The 22,645-nt window shown below is 41.4% G+C and overlaps 1 protein-coding gene across 1 annotated transcript in view; it reads right to left on the bottom strand.

Moving 5' to 3' along the window:
• Positions 1–22,645, bottom strand: part of fstl4 (follistatin-like 4) — a 165,890-nt gene that overhangs the window by 4,360 nt on the left and 138,885 nt on the right. Inside the window, exons 7-12 of the mRNA XM_071522148.1 lie at positions 19,617–19,778; positions 14,902–15,036; positions 12,585–12,611; positions 11,013–11,131; positions 8,579–8,728; positions 3,224–3,331 (exon numbers count right to left, since the gene is read on the bottom strand). Of these exons, the coding sequence (XP_071378249.1) occupies positions 3,224–3,331; positions 8,579–8,728; positions 11,013–11,131; positions 12,585–12,611; positions 14,902–15,036; positions 19,617–19,778 (701 nt within the window). The remainder of the gene's footprint in view (positions 1–3,223; positions 3,332–8,578; positions 8,729–11,012; positions 11,132–12,584; positions 12,612–14,901; positions 15,037–19,616; positions 19,779–22,645) is intronic.

Here is a 22,645-nt window from a genome sequence, read left to right as displayed (position 1 = left end):
CAGCAGCTTCAGTACAGAAATATTGGTTTTGGCCTCCAAAAACCCATATTAGGCAAACCCTAATAGACAGAGAGATACAGAGACAGATGGACAGATGGAGACTGTGCCTGTGTGTGTGTGTGTGTGTGTGTGTGCTTGCACTGTGTGGATGTGCACAGAAAAAAAATAGACGTGCCCATGAGTTAAATGTCTTCTTGGCACGTAGGCACAGACAGGTCTGACAGGCTGAAAGGCCATGTCTCTCCCCACCCAGCCACGATTCCTCCATTTGTCTTCTCTAATGAATTGACAATCACACTCCCTCCGATGTTTGCACAGAGATATTGAGCCATTATAAAACTTGGCTGTTTAAAAATACCCACACCGTGCGCGCAGACTGAGCCGGACACACACCTACTCGTTCGCAAACACACATTTACATGCAGGCATAAGCACAGAAACTCGCATAACACACACTCAGGAACACACACACACACACAGGCACAATCTGCTCCACTAAAGCAGTGCCTCCGGTGGTGACAGGCCGCTGATGCACAGGTCAATTACCTACAGTGCAAATGATAATGACATTATCAGACCATTTACTTGTGGTGTGATCCATGTGGCCTGCAATCCATTATGCGGTTTCCCTGCAATTGCATTTTTGAGCGTTTCATGCCCCGCTCTATAATTATTCATTACTATTGAACGACTCCGGGAAGAGGAAGAAGAAAAAAAAAAAAATGAAAAACTCAAAAATGTGTTTTCCTGCAGTTCAGACAAGGAGCCAGACTAAGAAGAATTTAATGCAAAGTTGCTTTCTGTACTCTGATTGTTTCAAAATATACAAGCAGAAAATCATTTTGTCTGAAGTGAAAAACATCTTTTGATAGAATTTTCTCCTTCATTAAAGACCATAACCGCTGAGAGAAGTTTAAAAACAACTCTGATATAAACACCCCAGGGTGTGCACCCTAACTGTGAGCCACAAGCCACAGCGGCACAGTGACCGTTCCCCTGCTAGTACACCTACACTCTGAGACGCAAAGGTGCTAAACAGCCAAGAGCAGAGAAACGCACGCACACGCATCCAGTCTAGTTACCGTGTCGAGTGTGAATCAGTAGAAAATTGTTAAAACCCACACACAGTTGGCTTCCTTTTCACCGTTTATTGTGGCCAAAACAGACTTTTTGATCCAAAACGTATCAACATTACTTTGTTTTAACAATTTTCTACCAAGGTGCAAAACAGTATCAGAAAGTACTTTCTTGGCTTGTGATCACTGGGAAAATACACTTTAATACTAAAAACCACCAAAAATCATCCAAGTATCACATGGAATTAACTAACTTCAGGAGTTAACTTTATTGCACTCCACCAAACTGTGGAAATTTAAATGGTCTGTTGGAGTTAAAATTGGTTTAAAACAAAAAACCCTCAAGAACTATGGCAGAAAGAAACAGCACAGAAATATTAATGGTACAAAACATAACCATTACCATGAAGAAGCATTAATAGTTATTTATAGGACCGTGACATTACCATGAAATACCATTTGTCAAACCATTAGAGTACCATTAACAACCACAGAACCACGGAGGAACAATTTGGATTTATATGAAACCACTAGCGTTGTGCAAAAACCATCAATGTCTCCGCCAACAGCGCTGAAAAATCAGTTAGAGGTTCAAGTGATGCTACAAATATAAAAATGGCTCCATTTCGCTCACAAAGAACCTTTGAAGATCCATATTTTCGAGAGTGTATCATCCCTCCCCAATCCCCATAATGAATAGACACAGCGCTTCCCCATGCAGGCCGAACACAACACCTCACAAGATTATAATGGGATCCTTCCCTCCAATGGGACAAAGCAGAACAATAAACATGTTTGTGTCTATTACAGAAATGACAATGGGATCCCTTGGTGGCTTTACCCGCTGCAGTGTCCTCCGCTGCTGCACGGCCTACACACACACACACACACACACACACACACACACACACACACACACACACACCAGCCCCATAAAAACAGCATCCTGCCTCTCCCACAGGTATAAGCTCCCCTCCCCTCCGTCTCCTCTACCCTCTCTCCATCCTCCCCTCTCCCCTCGCCTCACCCAATCCCCTGAGGTGGATTAAATACAGCCACACCTGTGATCATTTCTCATTTGTGAAGTCTCCAACACCAGCGGTCCAAGGGGACGGCAGGCAACGAGCCGACAGCGCCGCAGCTGCGAATTGCTGTTTCGCTGGCTCGGTAAATGCTCTAAAACATATATAGATTAGATGCTCGCGCGCAAATGTTTATCACATAAACAGGTACGCAGGTCAATTAGTTGCGAGGCGCCTGGCGAACGTGCCGCAACATATATAGATTGGATTCCCCCCCCGCAGATAATCACTTATCACACGTACAGTTCACAAATATACACGCAGCATATGTAGTCGTAGAGCAGCACGCAAACAAATAATAGAGGGGGAGGATAATAAAGAAGTGCTGCTGAGCGCCTTTAAAGCTGCACTAGGCAAGATTTTTTTATGTAAAAATACACCTGTTTCATCAGCCTAATTCACAAAATGAGGCTGCAACAGAGAAGAGCGTCCTGTCCCACTAATTGAGACACATAGATTTCATCCCCAGTTCATAGTATTCCCATAATGTCACATGCATTTCCTACCAATATGGCGCTTAACAATACACACAGCTCATTGGCTGTGTTTGTCATTTGATTGTACTCACCTGTCAATTTATTACAATCACCTGTTATTTTCCTACCAAGATGGCCGTGTGGTGATGTAACAGAATACTATGAATATGTCGGGTATATATACTGGTGGGAAATACAGGAAGTGACGAATCAAAGCTGTCTCCTACACAGCAGCAAGTGAGCGATCTGTCCATTGAAAACCAATGTTAGATCCTTTGCCTCTGTCATCCCTTTGGTATGAGCATGCTCTGTGCAGTTTACTGACATCATGTTACATGATTTCTGTGTGCTAATATTCAAACAATTACCTCTTGCTGCCATTTAGTGCAGCTTTAGTAACCTTGTCTTGTTTTTCAACTTTTTATTATTTTTTTAAAAGGTTCTTCCTATGAACTTTAAGACAGATTTTTATTTTCTATAGAAGGATCTTGGATGAACAAAATAACTATACTAAAACTATATTACCTGAATAAGAAGCTTATTAGTAGGACACACAAACACACACACACAAATACACATAGACACATACCTGAAGTGTTGGGTGTGTTCTCTCCATATCGCCCCACGTTAGAACCCACACCTGGTCATGTGACTTGTCGTACAGCAATTTCACTGGAAAAGGGTCTGTCGCTACCGCCTACAGAGAGAGAGAGAGAGAGAGAGGGAAAGAGAGACAGAGAGAGAGGTTATGTTTTTCAACTGGAGGGAAAGAAGTGGGCAAAGCGCTGTCCATGGCCCTGAAAACTCTCTTTAGCCCATCTAGTGGTGCTAAATGAAGCCTAATTATGAAGTAAGTAACATGCACAACACTAGGAACGTTTGAGCTCCAGTCCATGGCCAAGCAACCTGCAACCAGAGAGCCAAAGCATTACAGCTGATATATACAGTACAGTACTGGGGGGAAATACCCACATTACATACACAGATTCCATATTATAGACACATTGCCAAAAGCAAAAACTCACTACAAGACACACATACACCAAAAAAAGAATCTAAGCGGTTAAATGCTGAACATTAACAAAGTAAAAGGTATATTAAAAAGATTAATTTCTTTTGCCAAGAAACAAAAAAGCAGTCTAAAAAACCGGCAATTACATTTTATTTTCTTTGCACATTTTTATGTATTCCATTAATTGTTCAATAGTGTTTTTTGGGACACCCCGCTGCCTTAAAAAGCTGCTAACCATAAAATAATTTCATTAGTCTGGATTTCAGTGTTTTAGGGTCCCATGATGGTCCAAATGCTGTTTGAGAGGCTTTTCCCACTCTCACAAGAATAAAATACTGGTATGAAAAACTAAATATTTGTAAGTTTTTGCCATGAAAATGTAAAAGGATATTGAATATTATCATTAAATATTCTCTACTGGCAGCTTCAATACAAAAAATGTTGACTTCAAAAACCCATATCAGTCAGACCTCAGTGTTATATACTTGCCAAAAACCAGTATGATTAAGATTGGCTAAATAAATAAGTATATAAAACAACCAGGAATATTTGGCATGTGCTTTTATACACCTATATTCCTCCGACTCACACTCACACAGTGTAAAGCCTCAGAGGTTTTTATGAGCAAATCTCTCACACAAGTCTCTCTCCCTAACCCGGGGAGAGAGAAATGGAAGAAAGAAACTTGAAAAGAGAGGCAGAGAAAGAATAGGGGCAGAAGGAAAAGAGTAGAGAGATGGTAGGGAGAGAAAGAGAGAGAGAGAGAGAGAGAGAGAAAGAGAGAGAGGTAGTCAACCCCAGGCCTGGTGCAATGTCAACAATAAGGAATAACACAATCCATTACGCTGCTCCGGCTGGGCGGACGGGGAGCTGCTGACACCCTCACCAGTGGAGCGAGACCACAAGCTCTGTGTTCAGTAATGGGAGGTCCGGCCCTCTGCTCTCCACTGGTCAGCCAAGTGTCAACTCAGCATGTGTGTATGTATGTAGAGCGTGTGTAAGTGTGCGTATTTGCCTCTATGTGTGTGTTTGTGTGTGTGTGTGTGTGTGTGTGCCGTCTCCTACATGATGGGAGCAGAGGTAGGGTGGAGGTCAGTCCATTTCAGTGGAGTGGCAGGCAATGGAACGGCTCATGTGTCCACCTCTAAAAGTCCAACATGACCGTTCAGTTAAAGTAAGAATTAAGGACATTTTCATATAAATAAATGTCGCTGTGACTCTCTATCGACGACTGATATATAATAACACACTAATGATCGACCTTTTCTCAGTTCGTGAAAGCTTTTACATTTTGCTGTTCGAAACACCCGACGTCTGGTAGGTCTTTCCCGGGAAAAATCCTCGGGAAAAATCCTGTTTCCTTCAGGAGCAACAGCGGTTCGTTTGGAATAAAGAGAAGAACAATCTCAGAACCCATCGTCTAATCGGTCAGACGACGATTAGACTCTGGGGGCGACGGACAATATTTTGGGGTTTCTGGTGTAGCCAGAGGACATCCGGGCCAAGACGCCGGTCATTGTTTACAGTCCGATTAGCAACTTGAGACACGAGAATGGAGTTGAGAGACGACGTCTCATATGCAGATATCTGTTTATAGAGATTAGCCGAAATGTCGTCTGGGCCTAAAACACCTACAAAAAGTATCAATGTTTGTGTATTGTACTCAACTCCATTGTCGCGTCTCAAGTTGCTAATCGGACTGTAAAAAATGACCGGCGCACGGAAGAGGAAGTCTTGGCCCGGATGTCCGCTGGCTACACCGGAAAACCCCAAAATATTGGCCGTCGTCCCCAGAGTCTAATCGTCGTCAGACCGATAGTCGATGGGTTCCGAGATTGAGAGAAGAAGAACTGGATAGTTAGCATGAGCAGCGATAGCCACCATGGCTGAACAGACAAAGAAAAGACCGCCACCTACAGAAACTCAAACTTCATCAACAGAAAATCCACCAAAGATGTCGCCAAAATCAAACAAAACATGGATCTTACTGATTACCACTTCAATAAGACAGGATTTTCGAAAACTACTCCACAAAAAAATGACAAAAAAGGTGATCATTTGGGATAGAAAAACCCTGGAAACCTAGACAATTGCATGCCGCCGCCCACTGAGTTAGTGCAGCATGAGAGACAAGGCACTTACACACCGCCATGGTAAGTCAAAGTGACTCGATAACCAGAGGTTTGTGCCATCTGGCTCTCTTTTTAATTAGCCAACGTAGCGTTCGTTTTCAGACCCCGTGGGAGGCTTAGCTGGCACGGGCCTGACACATCAGAGTCGAGGTTTGATCCCTTTGTTGAGAGAGATAACACAGGCGCTCTTTCTTTACATACAACGGTATAGAACGCCTTTATTGTTGTAGCTTCTCCACATGTTCCCCGCCTTCATCTGGTGTGTGCCGGATTATCGTGGGTGTGCCTCAAGACGGGAGTTTCGCCCCCAAAAAAGTGAGGCATTTTTAAAGCTGCACTAGGCAACTTCTCACTTTGCTGGCAGCGGGAGATCATTTGAAAGGAATTTCATTAAACAGAAATCACGTACTGTGATGTCAGCAAACTATGAACCAATCAGATCTAAATTTCTAAAGTTCTTGAGTCCAACTTTCTGGACGGAGCACTCGCTTCTGTTCAGAAGACAGTTTTGTTTTTCGCTCTTAAGTTTTGATTTCTCATTAGTTTCCATACTAGACACTTGAAATTCAATATGGGGTCTCAATTAGTGGGGATGGGACACTCTTCTTTGTTGATTTAGACTGATAAGAAGGATGTATTTTTACACTAAAATCTTTCCTAGTGCAGCTTGAATCTCGTACACATAAAAAAAAAAACAGCCTTGCTTCCTTTCTTTTCTCAAAAAATGGTCCTCTGGTGTTTTGGACTTATCCTTCCCTAGCTCCTTCCTCCAGATCCCAGTGTTTGGTCTCCCCTTCTGTGATGATGATAAAACACTGTATTCTGTCTGTATCAAGAAAAATGAAAGCCATTGTTTTGTTTGTGTTGTTTGCTCTGAAAAGTGAAGGTCTTTGCAGCTGGTCTTTCTTTCCTCTCCCTTTCTAAAAGTCTTTGTTGAAAAGAAGCTGGAAATGTGTTTTTTGTGGGGAAAAAAAGGCTTTGAATGGAGAGAAGGAAAGAAGAAAAGGGAGGATGCATTAACCTCCTGCACCCACAGGCCAGCGAGGGTCTTAGAGAGAGAGAGAGAGACAGAGGCAAGCGAGAGATAGGGCGATCAAGAGAGGGAAAACACTCTGTTATATTGGATAGTGTAACGTGGAGAGAGACAGGAAATCTGAGGCAGACAGAGGGGCTTGCATGCACCAAAGGTCATGACTTGAACTTTCAATATAGTGATTACATATTATGTGACCGGGGCAAACCTCTGTCTGTCCTTTATACCACCTCACACTCCTTTCAACTCCTCTTCACCCATTTTTTTTCTTGCTTTTTTTCACTGAAAAAGCCAATTTGAACAAGCAATATAATTTCGCATTTGGCCTTAAAATCAAATTCTATTGAAACAAGTGGAGAAAAAAATCTCATACTGGCACTCCTTTTCATCTCCTCCACATCCATTTTTGTTCATGTTTTCACTGGAAAAAAAGGTCAATTTGAACAAGTAATATAATTTCATATTTGATCTTAAAACACTAAACACAAGAAGAAAGAAATCTTCCAATGAGCTGAGACTTTCAAAACAACTCAAATTGTTTTCTGAATTTTCAAGTTCAGTGACAACAAGTGACATTATATTGACAGAAGTGGAGTGCTAGCCTTATTTCAATATAATTTCACTTATTATAAGACAATTATCAACATAAGTGTATTGAAGCAAGTATAACTATGTCAGATTTTGTCACCTGTTTCCATAAACTGATTACAAGTGGCTGGTTCTTAGGGATGTTTTTTTGCACCGTTCCCCTGCTCAGTTTCTTGTCTCTCCCTTTCAACTGCTCTCCCTATCCAACTCTGCTTCTCTGTCATCCACTTTCTTATCTCCCCCATCCTTCTCATCTCCCCCGCTTCTCCTCTCCCCCTGCCTTCTTCTCCTTGAGTCAGGCCTATTTCCTCTCATCCTCTTCCTCAGTATAAATGATGCTGACCCTGGGAAGAACCCCTGAGGGATTCGGTCTCTAAACAGCCGTTACAGGCAAGATGAATGGCGAGCCAGCCAGCACCCACCTGGGCACCATATTGTTTCAAGTGCTTGAGGTGCACTTGATTTATTTCACCTTGCATGTGGTCTTCCTACATCCGAGGCAGTTCAATGGCGTGGCGAGTCGGTGACATGCAGCCAAACATTTTGATTGGATGGATGTAGTTCAGCTTTTGAATGTTGCATTTTTTTCTGATTTAGGTTGAACTAAGTGTACCATAAACTGTGTATATTATTTACAATTTAGCATAGACAAATTACAGGCTGAGTACAGTGTAAGTAATATTTTAAAGCTGCACTGGGCAAGATTTTTTTTTGTAAAACTACACCTGTTTAATCAGCCTAAATCCCAAAGTGGGGCTGCAAAAGAGAAAAGCATCCCATCTTTTTTTGCCCAAATTAAATTCAGGTGTGAGGTATGGACATTGTCAGCCCAGAGGAAGTGACGAATCAAAATACAGCGCTCTGTCCAGAGAAAGAAGAAAGAAAAGTACTGTGTGCAGTTTACTGATGTCAAGTTGCAAGATTTTTGGGTACTGAAGTTCAATTTTTTCAAACAGTTACCTCTCTAAAACTTAGATATGCAAGGTTAATAATTTGCAAAGACGTTTTCTCATCATATAAAATGTATGACAAGAAAATTTGCCACTCATCAACTCAAATGTGTATAAACGGGGATAAGTTTGAAGTAAATCTCTAAATCCGTAACTCTCTAAACCCATAAAAATCAAATCCACAAAAGCAGCAGAAAGCTATATTTTGGTATCTTGCGGCTCCACCCACCTGCACCACCTTCTGTGCCTGGGTGTCGACCACCAGCAGTCGGCTCTGGAGCGGCTGGGTCACGTAGATGTACTTGTCCCTGACGTTGACCGCTGAGGACCACACGCAGTGCTGCGGCGACACGCCCTCGCCTTTAGGACACATCTCCTCCTGGGAAACACCAGCACAGGGTGGAGGGGAGGAAGGGAAGGAGGGGAGGAAGGAAGGGAGGGAAGGAGGGGAGGAAGGATGGGAGGGAAGATTGAAGCAGGAGAGTAGCAGTTGGTGGAAAAGGTTGATAAGATTTACTTGTGCATTATGGATCAAAATGATGGCACATTATACACTATTATGATAATGTGAGTCACCAAAGCTGCATATTGCATGCGAGTACTATTTCATACTATTTTACCATTTCATATTTCATTCAAACCATATCACTATGATTACTAAAAGGGACGGGATAACATTTCTAAATTCAATATATCGCTATGTGAAAATGTGATGATATGTATCGTGGGGCAGAAAAACTTTTAATTTTATTCTGCTGTAGTAATTACAAAGACGGTTTGTTCATCACAATTTCAGAAGGTCTCCATTTGAAATTATATTATATGGACTTTGAAATGACATTTTAAAATTGTTTACATTCTAGCGAGCCAATGCCATTGCTAGAAAGATCTGTGTCTCAGAAATAAACATAATTCTGCACAATCAGACTTTGTTGTCATTGAACTTTTATTTATTACATCGTATCGTGAACCCCGTATTGCATATCGAAATCATATCATAAGATAAGCAGCTCGTCCCATCCCTAATTACTAGTATTATCACTATTATTACGAATAATAATTATTGTTATTATTGTTGTTCACAGAAGACCGGTGTTGCCACTCTGAAATAAAGTTTGTGCATCAATTTGAAGCAATCATCAACAACCTTCTCACTCGCCACTGGCTCAAGCGTAACGTATCACCTCTATTATAAACCCTGCAGCCTGCTGTCTTTGCTGACAAGACTGTTATACACCCACACACACACACACACACACACACACACACACACACACACACACAGGGGCCTCGTTCCAAGAGTGTCCCCCTCCTCTCCACCTCACCAAAGTAGAGAAAATGCTGTTTACAGCAGCAACTGGCTAACACATGGCTTATTGAGTTTGTATCGATCTCTAATACAATTACAGGCTCCTGTAAAACCCAAATCCCTCAGAGGAACAAGCAACTTTTACCATCTATAGCCCATTGCTCTGGGAGAGGGATGTTCTCTAGTGGATTAAAAACCTTGGGGTCTATACTATAGACTCTATACAGTCTATTGGGCTGAGCTGGTGACTAATGGACACAAGTAATCCCATTACATTTAGTGAAGTGAGGAGCCTCACTCTGACAATAGAGAAGGGAGGGGGAGAGAGGGCTGCCTTCATTTTGCTGGCATAATAATTTCCATTCACACTTCAGAGAGAAACTCTACTGAACAACTGCGTAGTGTAAGACTGTACGCCTACGATAGATAGATAGATAGATAGATAGATAGATAGATAGATAGATAATACAGGCCCACAGCAAAAAGCCATTGTTTTAATTTCAATTATTTCTTTTATTGAATGTTTTGAAACAGGACTGTAAGGCATGATAGCGTTCAATAATTTATTCTCATCGTCTGCAGTGAGCTGACATTTGAGGCATGAAATCCTGAGATTCTAATGGATAATCGTTTTCTTCCGTTGAAGAACACGACACAAAGCTACCTGCTGCCTCGCAGTGCTTGTTTTGATTGAGGAACAAAGGACTAATTAAGACCTATGATATAACCGATTCACAGTGAAGAGTTCTTAGTGGTGTAGCTGATTAATCTGATTTAAATAATTTGATGAGTGCCTGCCTTTCTTATTAAAGAAAAATTAAAAGCGTGCAAAGTGGTGCCTTTCAGCCTTTCGTGTAATTGGATTTTAAGTGGCATTTTAAAATCCAAGTGGTTAGAGATATGGACAAAGATGCGACCAGCCGCTCGTAGAAGTCACTCTGTCGGTCAGTCCCACGCGGCTAAAAAACACTCTGATCCTGGGTTTTTCAATTTTGATTGCTCTGTAGCCTAGTTTATCTGTCTTGTCCTAAGGAAAAAATATTTTTGCACACTAAAAGTATTTGAGTGACAGGTGGGTAGGACAAAAACCAAAAAGGTAGATACTGTAGAAACTCTGTATAGAAACTCTGAGCCTGTGACACTGGCCTTCTAATCTTTCTCTAATGTTTCTCAAAGCACCAAGCCAGTCACATCTTATCACAAATTACGCGCTTGTTTCATTACCAGAGCCATTTGGTAAAATGCCAATATGGTGTTTTATACAATATATTTCTGAAATGACGACATGATGAAATCTAACATAAAAGTAAAAAAGATTTTTTTTTTTTCCACAAGAGATCCCATTTGTACTTACATAGGTAGCAACAATCCTCTCTGTGCGCTTCATGTGCCTGCGAATCTCACATTCACTGGGCTGAAGAACGGTGATGCCCTCATCAGAAAACACATAGAACATATTCCCCACGCTCAGGCCTGGGAGAGAAGACAGCCAGACACAAACAGATAATGGATATGGTGAAAAAAAGCAACAAATACGAACTAAAAGAGCAGAAATCCTACATTTGTGTTGTGATGGGCATTTCAAAATCTCTGCCGGAAGAGACGCAGCAAGACTGCTGCTAGCATGTTAGCATGAACGGGCAGTTTGTGTGGCTGTCAGCCATTTTGACAACGCCAACAAAGGGCTCTGTCAGCAACATGCCCACAGGAGCTTCAAAATCAGAGCACTGGCTCCATAAAAAAAACAAGAGCATTTCGCAGGCCTGTCTGCTTTGTGTAAACAACAGCTGCTGATTAGTTAGCAAGGATCACAATTTGATGTAAAGATGTGTGGATAAGCAGCGGGCTGTTGCCGCTGTCAGGAATACATCACCTGAGCATAGCTGATAAGCAGATGCACATATGTGCCTCTGCGGTCTGCAGAAACATACACAAGCATGCACACACAAAAAACTATGATGGTGATGATTGATTTGTTAGCCTGTTAGGACATTATTTTTACACCATAATGCTGTCAGATTAGCAAACAACACATGGCACACCACAGAATGTGCACTTTAGAACAGTCTTCAACACACTGTCAGAAAAATAACAACAAGCAACATTTACATGCTTGCAACCCACGCAAACACACACACACAAAAAGGTATGCATACACAAAAACTTACACAAAGAAGCAAACACGTACTGTATACACACATGTACACACACACACGGTGTTAACGAGCAGCAATCAACACCTTTAGGGCTGATAAACACTCAAGGGCCAGAGGTAACACGCTCGGCGTCAGCCATTTTAACAATGAGCCAAATGCTTACGCTGTACTCTAAACCACATTGGCTTTTCTTGGATCTGTGGTAAACTTGATGTGGCAATGATGTATATAAAACAGATTGGATTTGCATTGTACTGTAAACCACAGTGGCTTTTTCTCATGCAGTCAGCAAACTGTATTTGCGGCCATGTTGATGTGGTAATGATATAGAAAGACAGGTTGGATTTGTGCCGTATTGAAAACCACAGGGGTGTTTTTCATGGAGCCACCATACTGCGTCTGCGGTGATGTTTGCAAAGTATATATAAAGGCGGCATGTGTGTGTAAATGTTTCCTCTTCAGGTGACGCATTCCTGACAAACAGATTTGGAAGTCAGTTGGTAAAAGATGAGAGGCCTTGGGCATGCGAAGGAGAATAGTATCTTTCTGAAAACAAAACTCAGCAAAAAAACAAACAAAAAACAAAAGATAATGAAAAGGCTTTGCTGGAAAGAAAGCAGTTTTGTGAGTATACTGGACAGCGTGGCGAATATCTTGGAAACTGACATTGGCTATCCAGCAGCAGGCCCTGAAGAGCTCCAAGACATGGCCATCACATTTGCTCAACAAAAAAAAAAAACCAAAGCAATTGAGGGACTGTAATGTATTACCTTCTTCTCTCCAAAGAATGTTTGCAACTGCAGAATTGGCAGCAGGGTGACAGAAAGGAGAAGAGAGACAAAAAGAGAGGAAATCAGAGATCAAATCACATCAGGAAAAGAGACAGATCTTCCAAGATACAGATGAGGCGACGTCTCTTATGCCACATCAAGACACATCTGAGCTTGACGTCTACCAAAGTGTTCCACGTTACTGTTGACAAGCCCATATTTCCTCTGAAAACAAGAGATGTCTTTATCTCTGTTGTAAAGGGGAGAAAACTCTGACTCATACACAGTGATGTAGTGGTAAATAAAAAGCCACCAATATAAACAAAAATATATTATACCTTCAGAAAAGCATTAATTCATGTTTTTTCTCTTTTAAAAAGACCCCAGCCACATATAACTTACATTAGTTTGATACTACTAAGCCTTACCATACTGTATGTTCACACTGCAAGCAACATGATCACCAGGAGTCCATTCATTTCCTATAGAGCAGAGAAACTAACCCTAACCAAGGAAAGTTGGCAACTCCTGAACTTTTCGCGGTCATCGTCTGTCAACAACCAGATTCCCGCACTTCCTTGTTTCCCTACCGATGTGATTTTGTTTTATGGACACTAGTTCTGCCAGGCAAGTGCAGAATGGACGAGAAGGTGATTCCAGTCATTCCCAGTTCTCTACAACTTTCATTTGAAAGACTAAAGGAATAAATGTCTCAAAACGATGCTTGAAGAATGGGGTCCATCCATCGTTGGGGTCGATGGGTAAGTCATTTTATTGATTTTTTTCTGTTTATTTTCGATTAATGCCTCCTAATTAGTGCTTCTTAGCTATGTTAACTCATCAAAACATTTCATAACATTATGAAAGGCAATAGCAAATCAACAAAAAAGTTTTGCCTGTTTAAAACTTTGTAGCTGTACAAGACAAATACATAGATACAATCAGAGCCTCTCACATCTCCCAGAATCCGTCAGACTAGAGTGACACATCAACCAATTGCTTGCAGTGTGAACGCACAGTTACACCTCTAGAAATAGATGTTCCCTCTGGGTTGACCTATCGAATTTTGTCTGTACATTTTTTTTTCAATTTTTTTCCATATAGTAAAAGAAAAAAAATAGGGCTTATAGTCCATGTCTGTTTGAACTCTTGGCTGACCTTTTACTTTTGTGTTTTGACATTACAGAACTTAGCTGAGTTCTTCACAAAGGTGACATCGGGGCCCTCAGGCTGATCCGAGTGTCCTCCTCAGTCCCTGGGATAGTCCGTAAAGTTTTATACTGTATCTCTCACTATAAAAGCAGGCTGTAAGTTATAGCCATTGTAGAAGTCCCGCTGTTTACTGCGAGCTTGCTGCAGTGCTGCAAGCTCGCAGTGCTGCAGCTTGTCTGAACTCATGAAAGTTCATTTTACTTTTCAAGCCGCCGGAAGGCACGAGGAGTCATTTGACTGTCAGTCATTTGATATAAAGGAGGGGTTTTTTTTGGTCACAGTTTGCTTTTTCATTTCTGCCATACAACATCTGAGAAAGAAGAGACTCTACTGGCTGCTGCAGTTGTAATGTAGGATAGCTGCATGATGGGGGATTTCTATGATAGGTACCACTCTATATGACTTACGAACAGCGATGTGGTGGTAAATAAAGAGGCGGGTAAACTATGACCTCCAGCTGGTGATCATCACAAGGCGAACAACCACCAATATAAATCAAACTCACTCATATTTTCAGAAAAGCTTGACTTTATGCTTTCTTTCCCTTAAAATACCCTATCTTCATATAACTTGCATCAGTATTATACTACTTACTATGATCTATATTACTATAAATAGGTGGGTGAACTGAGTTTAGGTGGGTTTACCCTCCACTACATCTCTGGTTATGAGTCTTCTTGGTTGAATGTTTGACAAACAGAGAAATTAGGTTAATATACACCCACTGGCCAAAATAATTGGAACACCAGATTTCCATAAAACATAAAGAGCTGAAACGTTTGTTCAGCAAAACCTGCATCCCATCTTAATCTGATTATCTATCCTGTTTTGTGACTTTCAATTCATGTGCAGCTTTTAGATTATGGCTTAGTTTTTTGATGAGCATGGCAATTAATCATAATTGACTGGTAATGTTGTTATTATCAAATAACAACAATCAAATGCTGATATTTTGCCATTCTCTGGTGTTGCTCTTTTATGTTTTATGGAAAACTGGTGTCCCAGTTATTTTGGCCAGTGAGTGTATACCTGTTATACATTTGTAAACAGTCGTGGGCACTGCATCTCTACCGTAAAAAGTGAAAGGTTGTCCTGTATGACTCACGTGTCTTCTTGGCCGAATCCTCAACAAACAGAGAGGAGATGTCCTCGTCCACCCCCACCTCGTTCTTGGCGATGCAGGTGTACGCTCCTGTGTCCTCGTACCGCACGCTGCCGATGTACAGCTCACTGCCGTTCGCTAGGGGAGAGAGAGGAGAGAAAAGGAAAGGGACAAACAAAAGACAAATGTGTTACCTTCCCTGTGGCATTTGAGGCTCTTTATACAGTACATAAAATTTACATTTTAGGCATTTAGTTGGCTATCATATGCAGAGCGGCAATAAATGCAACAGTAATATAAAGGCGTGTTCACAACAAGCATGTTGTGATGGAGCATTTACTCCTTTAGCTGGGTGGGTGAGAACAATGCCATCTGAACTCAGCTGGTCTTGGTCGTCTTCCAAGTGAACTGCGGTTCACTGGGAGCGAGAACGTAATCTGAACCAACTAAGGAAATGACCAACTAAGGAAATGTACCAAACTGAGGGACTCTTAATGGCTCACTTGGCTAAGGTGCGTACAGTGCAAGTGCAATGTCTTGAGTTCAAATCTGGCCCAGGACCCCCTCTTCAAAACAAAACAAAATGCACCAAGGACAAACTTGGAGTCAACATGAGGTGAAATGCCTCCTTAATATATGGGCCAAGGAATGAATGTGGTAGAACACCAGAGAAAGTAAATTATGGCAGAGAGTGCAGACAAGTATATCATGCTTAGCTAAAGTTACAGAGACATAAATCAGATTTGTTTTGACTCCCCTCTGTGCCAAAATCTCTAACCTGGCAGGATGACAGGTCACTAAAACTAAAGTCTAATAAATGAGGTACTTGTGAGTCCATATGGCTTTTGTTTACAAGTCCTGATTCACTTGTAATTGGGCAGTGTGAACTTAAACAAATATAAAAATGCAAAGTAAGAGTAAACAAAAGCGCAAAATTAAAGTTATCCACTATGGTTTGGACCAAAGATTATGAACTGTATCCTAAACTTAGATTCTTAGCTCACAAATTTTACAGGTAACAAACAACAAGGAGTGTAAGGGCCAAAGCCACAGCGCTCAGAAAATAGAATTCATTAACCTTGATGCGTAGTTCTGGAAATTATCCAAATTAATTTGTGTTAGGTAAAAACAGAACACCTTGCAAACAGTACTTCATCTTATATCACCCGGCATCTCATCAGATGCTCCAGATGACAGAAACCTGGGATATAGTCAGGTGCCATATGTGCTGAATCAAACTCCTTATGGTCTATAGCCAAAACTTGTCTTTGATATGAGATATAAGCCACCTCGTATCTCATGTATGTGATGTAGTCAACTTGTAGGCCATAACATTATTGTACACATATTAACTGGCTGATTAACATTTTCTTTTGAGATGGATGGATTTGAGTAATGTGCACATGTAAAGTCAATTCGATACATCTTCCTGATTTATATAAATGTAAGAACAGCCCCATAAATTTGGAAGGCTTCATTTCAGACGGCTATATATACTTTTAAATGTCTTTCCTGATTGCTCGATATTTCATTGCTCAGTAAAAACGTAGGCGTATAATAACTTTGGTAACATTCCTTTAAGATTTACTTTCATGCCAGCAATCCTTTTGCAAGAGAAGGTGTTAACGTTTTCAAATGCCAGATATCTTAGTTTGTAATGACACTGTAATACAGCAAATACAGTACAGCTTAATTATAGAGTTCAGCAAAATAGAGCTTTGACTTTGGCATGAAAAATTAATTTTACTTTAAATTTCTTACAACCCCTTTTTGTCAGTTGAATCTCATTTTTTAGCTCTTTTGTGAATCCAGCTTCATATTCATTTTTTTCCCCATCTACAATGCAACATTGTCTGCCTTGAGCTGCATTACAGCCGGTGTTGTCAGGTGGAGGTGGCAGGTGACAAACCCCATGTTAGGGCATGAAGGGCAGCATCAGAGGCAGCCTCTCTGGCGTTCGCTGTAGCGTCAAGCTCTCATCCTGCGTGATGTACAGCTGCACTCTGATCCTTCCTTTATGTAGCGCCGCCTTGATCACAACGCCACAATCTTCACAACACAGCGGGAGAGAATGACGTGCGTGTCAGGCTGCAGCGCTCACAGGCCATGTCATGTAACACCATGAAAAAAAAAAGCCTCTCTGTCTATTCTATTTCTCTTCAAATATATATGCAGTATATGTCACATTCCCTTTCACTGCCTCCTTCTCTCAATCTCTCTCTCCCCTTTGATCCCTTTTTTTCTCCCTCTGACTCCTATGTATCTGCTGAAAGTGGACTTTAAGCCGGCGGAGAGCTTGTGAATTGTTCCAGCCTTCTAACAGAGCCAAATGTTCACCAGACAAACAACACTAAAGCTCACACTTGTACTCGTATTTTCTCCTTGTTCACATTGAAAATTCTCTTAACTTTCTAATTAATGCCTATTGGGTTGTAAAATAGCAAGATATTACAGAAGTTGACGCAAAGCTTTTTGCATTAGTGAAATGTCTTTTTGATTCTGATAATAGTTCTCAGTTGCAAATTCTCTTTTATCGGGGCAAAGTGTGTAATACTTTGAAGTGAAACTGCCTTGAAGCAGAGCTTCATAAAATGAGACACCACTTTAATTACTTCTAATTCATAATTATGTCCTGATCAATTCTTATTGAAAACCACTGAATCAACCACACATTAAATTAGGCTTTATATCCTTGTTTGCAGTCTGTGGTGCCAGGGATTTTGAAGTTGCGTAGTTTTGTCTCAAAACAGAGGGCGACTCTCGGTCTCCTGGACTCTACAGATACCTGAGCTTAAGTCAGCTGCCCTTCTGATCTTTCCTTTTGGTGTGGCTTTCTTTTATATGCTTAAAAATGAATTCCAAAAAAAAGAAAAGAAAAAACTTAAAAAGGTTTAGTTAGTTATTTTCATTCAACAGCCACAAACTCAGCTTGCAGCCATCCATTGTCCTTGATTAATGTGAGGTATACGTTTGGTGCTAATGAGCTTTTTTTTTTCTGTCTGGGAAAAAAGGTGGTGAGACTTTTCCCCATAATGTGTCTGGGGAAGAAAAATAACTCACTAAAATTTAAGATGTCAAGGCTTCCCTTTTACTGTGTTAAAAGAGGTTGCTGTTTAACGAATCAAACAGTTAGGGATTTCAGGCAAAACTCTTACCATTAGCTAGAGTGGTTTCAGGACCATCGACAGCTCTAAGATCCACCGCCTCCATTCAGTCGGAGACAACACAATGCAATTCTCTCTCTCTCTCTCTCTCTAATAGGCTTTATCGGCATGAAAGTTTAGAACATTATTGCCATTAGGATACAGAGTGTGTGGGTGCTGGGTTGACACTCCACCATATAATGACTATCAAACACAACATGTTGATCAGCATTCATGTGTGTTTGCGTGTGTATGTGTTGGTCACTCACTGTTCCTCTCTCTCCCCCTCTCTCTTCTTCTCTTTCCCTCACTGTTCAACCATCAGTGTTTGGTTGCAGTTTTATATAGTTCAGCATAAAACATTTTTTTTTACAGTGTCTTGATTACACTCCTGACATTACAGGGGATATGAGCAAGGCCAGAAATGAAACAACAAATTAACCCTCCTCTGTGCTTTGCTACCTCTTTTGAAACAGGGCAGAGGATCAAAACAGTCATCTACTTAATCTGCATTCCCACTCCTCCTCTAAATGGTTTGATGTAGGAAAGTGCTCTTTTTTTTTTTTGCATGTTGAACTGCTGCCCCTTGCCATTACCCACACTTGGTTGGCAAATCTGCGACTTTAGCTACCACAGTGTTTATGTGTTGGTGAACCTTGCAGAACCTCCCTTGTTTGAGTGTTTGAGGGTTGATAACAAGCTATTACCACAGGTAATGACCCACACACAGCCAATAAACTCTCGCTTAATGAGAACTAGACCATAAAAAGAAGTCGTGCTCTGTTCTGTGCTCTCTCTCTCTGACATTGAGAGAGTGTCTTGTAAAAACACCCTTCCTGCCTGGATAAGTGGCTGCCTCCTCCTCCTCCTCATGTGTACTTCATTTCATTTTCACTCCGTCTTCATCTGTTTTTTTCATTTACTTCAAAATAATAGGTGTGTTTCTTCTTTGAAAATCGTCGCCCGCTCACAATCAGCGGAGCATAATGAAGAAAGTTGGAGAGGCTGACCGCAATCTCGGATTTCATCACCTCAGTGTGGAATGCGGATAAATAGAAAAAGCACAATAAAATAGTACTGCTGCTGTCAAGTGACATCGCTGTATCTTCAATGAAAATAAAGTCAGTCTGACAGAAAACCAGCTTCATCTTCCAACTGTCCGCCATGCGCTTGGTCTTGGTTTATGAAGGTTTTCAGGTCCTGAGGGTAATAATACCATTGCGATTCAAAAACAACACTCACTCAGATGTAACATACATGCTAAAAACGCACAATGCCAGCACACATGTACATCCTCACACACACGTAAAGTATGCACACACACACACATATATAACGGTAGATGGCCACTTGCCTTCTCTCACTCTCTCTGTTTCCCTTGCTTTGATACACACACACTTGTACACATAAAGGTAGATGGCCGCTTGCTTTCTTTCTCACTCTCTCTCTTTCTCTCTCATACACACACACCTTCACCTACAGGAGGGGGGCATCCTGTTGGCTCTCCTGGCTAGGTGTCTTTCCTGTCACTCTCCATTGTCACCGAATATAACAAAAAAAATAAAGACTCCTCACCTATGAGAGAGAGTTGTTTGGAGGATCTGGGCTGCAGGTCCATGCCGTTCTTCAGCCAGAGGAGTTTGGGGTTCGGGATGCCGTCGGCGTGGCAGTGGAGGCTGGCAGATACACCGGGCTCCTGGGCCTGGGTCTCCGGATAGACCAGGATCACTGGAGGGACTGGATATACACACACACACACACACACACACACACACACACACACACACACGCACACACACACACACAAACAACACCAAAGATACAAACAGGGAGAGATGAGAGGGGTGAGTGAAAACATAATTACACACTGTTTCATGGTAGACCACAACTCCTGGGGGAATATAACACACAATATAACAAAACAACCACACACGCAGTGGGCAGAGAGGAATTTGTCTCACCCGGCCGCTGAATATATTCACACATAACAAGGATCCAAGAGCTGTGGGGCTGCTTTATTACAACTTGAGTCCTGCATGGAATAGATGCTGAACATATCTACCATTTACCAGCTCCTCTGGGGAGAAGACCGCAAATGAACGAGGTAAAAATAGAAGGGGGGAAATGAAATATGTGGTAATAGTTTACATGAACAGGTAAAGCGGTTTTCCTGTTTGTTTATGATCCGTTCGTAGCTCCTGAGCAACAGCTTCATAACAAATGCATGGAACGTTCCTGAATACAGATTCAGTCCGTGTGTCAGTTTTCATTAGGTGTTTGTGTATTATTTATATCCTTTGCAGCATGCCAGTTTAACAATGTGCCAGTCAATTAAAATGAGATTAAAAGAGAAAAAAAACAGGCAATTGTCGTTATCTTGGGTTAGTCATGACAATTTGAGTTATCTCTCTATTCTATAATGGGTAGCTTCAGCTAAGCCATCTGATTGGTCAAAAACGTGTGTTGATATTCCCATAGTTGCAAACTGCGCTGCATCAAAAACACAGATTCTCGCTACGCTAACTCTGGCGTCAACCGGGGAGTTGCTGTGTGATGTTTCTTCCTCTCTCCCGTTTTTAATATTATGGATGCACTCCACTTTGAAGAAAACTTTTTGACAAGTACCCATGCGTTTGGAAACCATTGTATAAAAGCCATAATACCCTGGAGGGAGTGCTTGACTGTGATTATGGGTACTTCAGTGATACCGATGATATGAAGCACGGCTGAGCTACGGCGCTGTCATCCCCGTGATCACAGGAAAGACGGCAGCGTCGGGTATTATTGCTGTAATAACGCAACATGATGCAAGCCATCCACTTAGTTTAACATGGAGCTAGGCTGCTCTCCATCCCCCCTCACCTCACCCCACCCTGTCTTTGTTTATGAATAAAATACCTTGAATCCCCAACACAAACATATGGTAATTGCCCTCTCCAGATAACCTGCCTTTCAGGCTTCCAGGATCCCAAACACTAGTCTGTTTTCCCTAACTCCCTCCTCCCATCACGCTCTCCTCCCTCTCCCACTTCAGCTCAAGGTCTAAGATGCAGCTGTACTGCTTTTCAATTAGCCCTAAATCCCGCCTCTCACAAATACAACGCAATCACACCTATTGTCCCTCTTAATTGAAAGCAATTTTTTCCCCCCTCCTTTTGCAAATCTGTCGGCCCTGAGACAAAAGCTCCTGAATTGGGGGGGTTGTTATCTTTGATTTGCTATGGTAAGGTAGGTAGGGGGGCTTTTAAATTTCTTCCTCCCTGGGTTCTCATCGGAGAGAGGCCTAGTAATCACTCGTCTAAGGGTAGCAGAGAAGAAAAGACTTATGCAAATGATTAATCTGAGCAAGAGCACGCTTCGATAACTGCCAGCCAGCCAAAACTGGTGCATATGTGTATGTGTGTGTGTGTGTGTGTGTGTGTCCACTGTTTTTTGGATGTATTGTAGCTTTGTTTTCATGCTCTGCGTGGAATCAATTGAATACACGGCGTGCGCACACAATTATTTTTCAATCTCGCACATGAAACAGTGAAGCGATGCTATGTTTTTCCATGTGGACACTGTCGGGAGAGTCCGTTTGATGCAGTGCTTTGACAGTCGTGATCCTGTGAGGCACTTGTATGAATAACACAGCGTTATGATTAATTCTCCCTGTGGGAAAACAAATCACTTTGACAAACCACGTCTTCCACAGGGCTTTACACATTTATCCATTTATCTGATTACTAAACCAAGAGCGCATTAAGTATAAAAGCCTATATAATATGGAGAATATGTATGGCTACACTCAAAACAGACTTAAAACAAACATAAATAAATATATAATGTAACAAATACTGGACTGCAATCTACACTTAATCCTCATACACTTTAAGTCCTGACAAAGACACCGGCACATTGCATCTATTATTTTCTGGTAAGCAGTATTTGGGATTATTCTCTCTCAATTTAAACAATTCAGAAAGCATATTAAAACTGCAGTTCATTTCATAATGCCAGGGATTTCCGTCACAGCAGTTTCATTAAATTAGATACAGTATAAGAAATTTTGTCAAATGTGTTACAGAAACATTTCATAACAGAGAATCCCTGGTGGTAGAGAAGCTGCGATGTAAGTAGGAGGTGCCAGGTTTGATCTTCTGTGTTCCCATGTGACTACGCTTGAGAAAGACACTGAGAGATCAATACTACAATACCTAAATACAAATAATACTACTGATAGTACTAGGTTTAATGAAGGATTTTCAATGTTGGTCTTTTATTTTTACCAGAGTATGTGAGTACTCTTAATTGCAAAGATGCTATGTATAGCATTTTCAAACATCAGTATATCATTCTCAGATTAATTGTGCTACCTTGGTGTAATTACTGTAATCAAATGAAACCATGGTCAAGATGATTGGTAGCCTCTATCTCACTACAACTGTTAGTTGAGAAGGAGGATAACTGCCCTTGGCGACAGCAAATATGGATTCCACCATCTGCCAAAACTCTGGAAGCTTTAGCTCCTTTGCGCTGGAAGAACATCGGCCTTCTTCCTGTTTTGTGCCGTAAAGCAATCTCACTCTGTGCCGCAAAGCAACTCAGCAAATCCCGCAAAATCC

This window comes from Centroberyx affinis, unplaced genomic scaffold (assembly GCF_046629955.1).
Source record: "Centroberyx affinis isolate AG114_WGS23_722 - 3 ecotype Tasmania unplaced genomic scaffold, CSIRO-AGI_Caff_v1 ptg000956l_1, whole genome shotgun sequence".
Classification (NCBI taxonomy): Eukaryota; Metazoa; Chordata; class Actinopteri; order Beryciformes; family Berycidae; genus Centroberyx; species Centroberyx affinis.
Note: the sequence above shows the minus strand (reverse complement) of the source record. Positions and strands in the feature narration are given on the sequence as shown.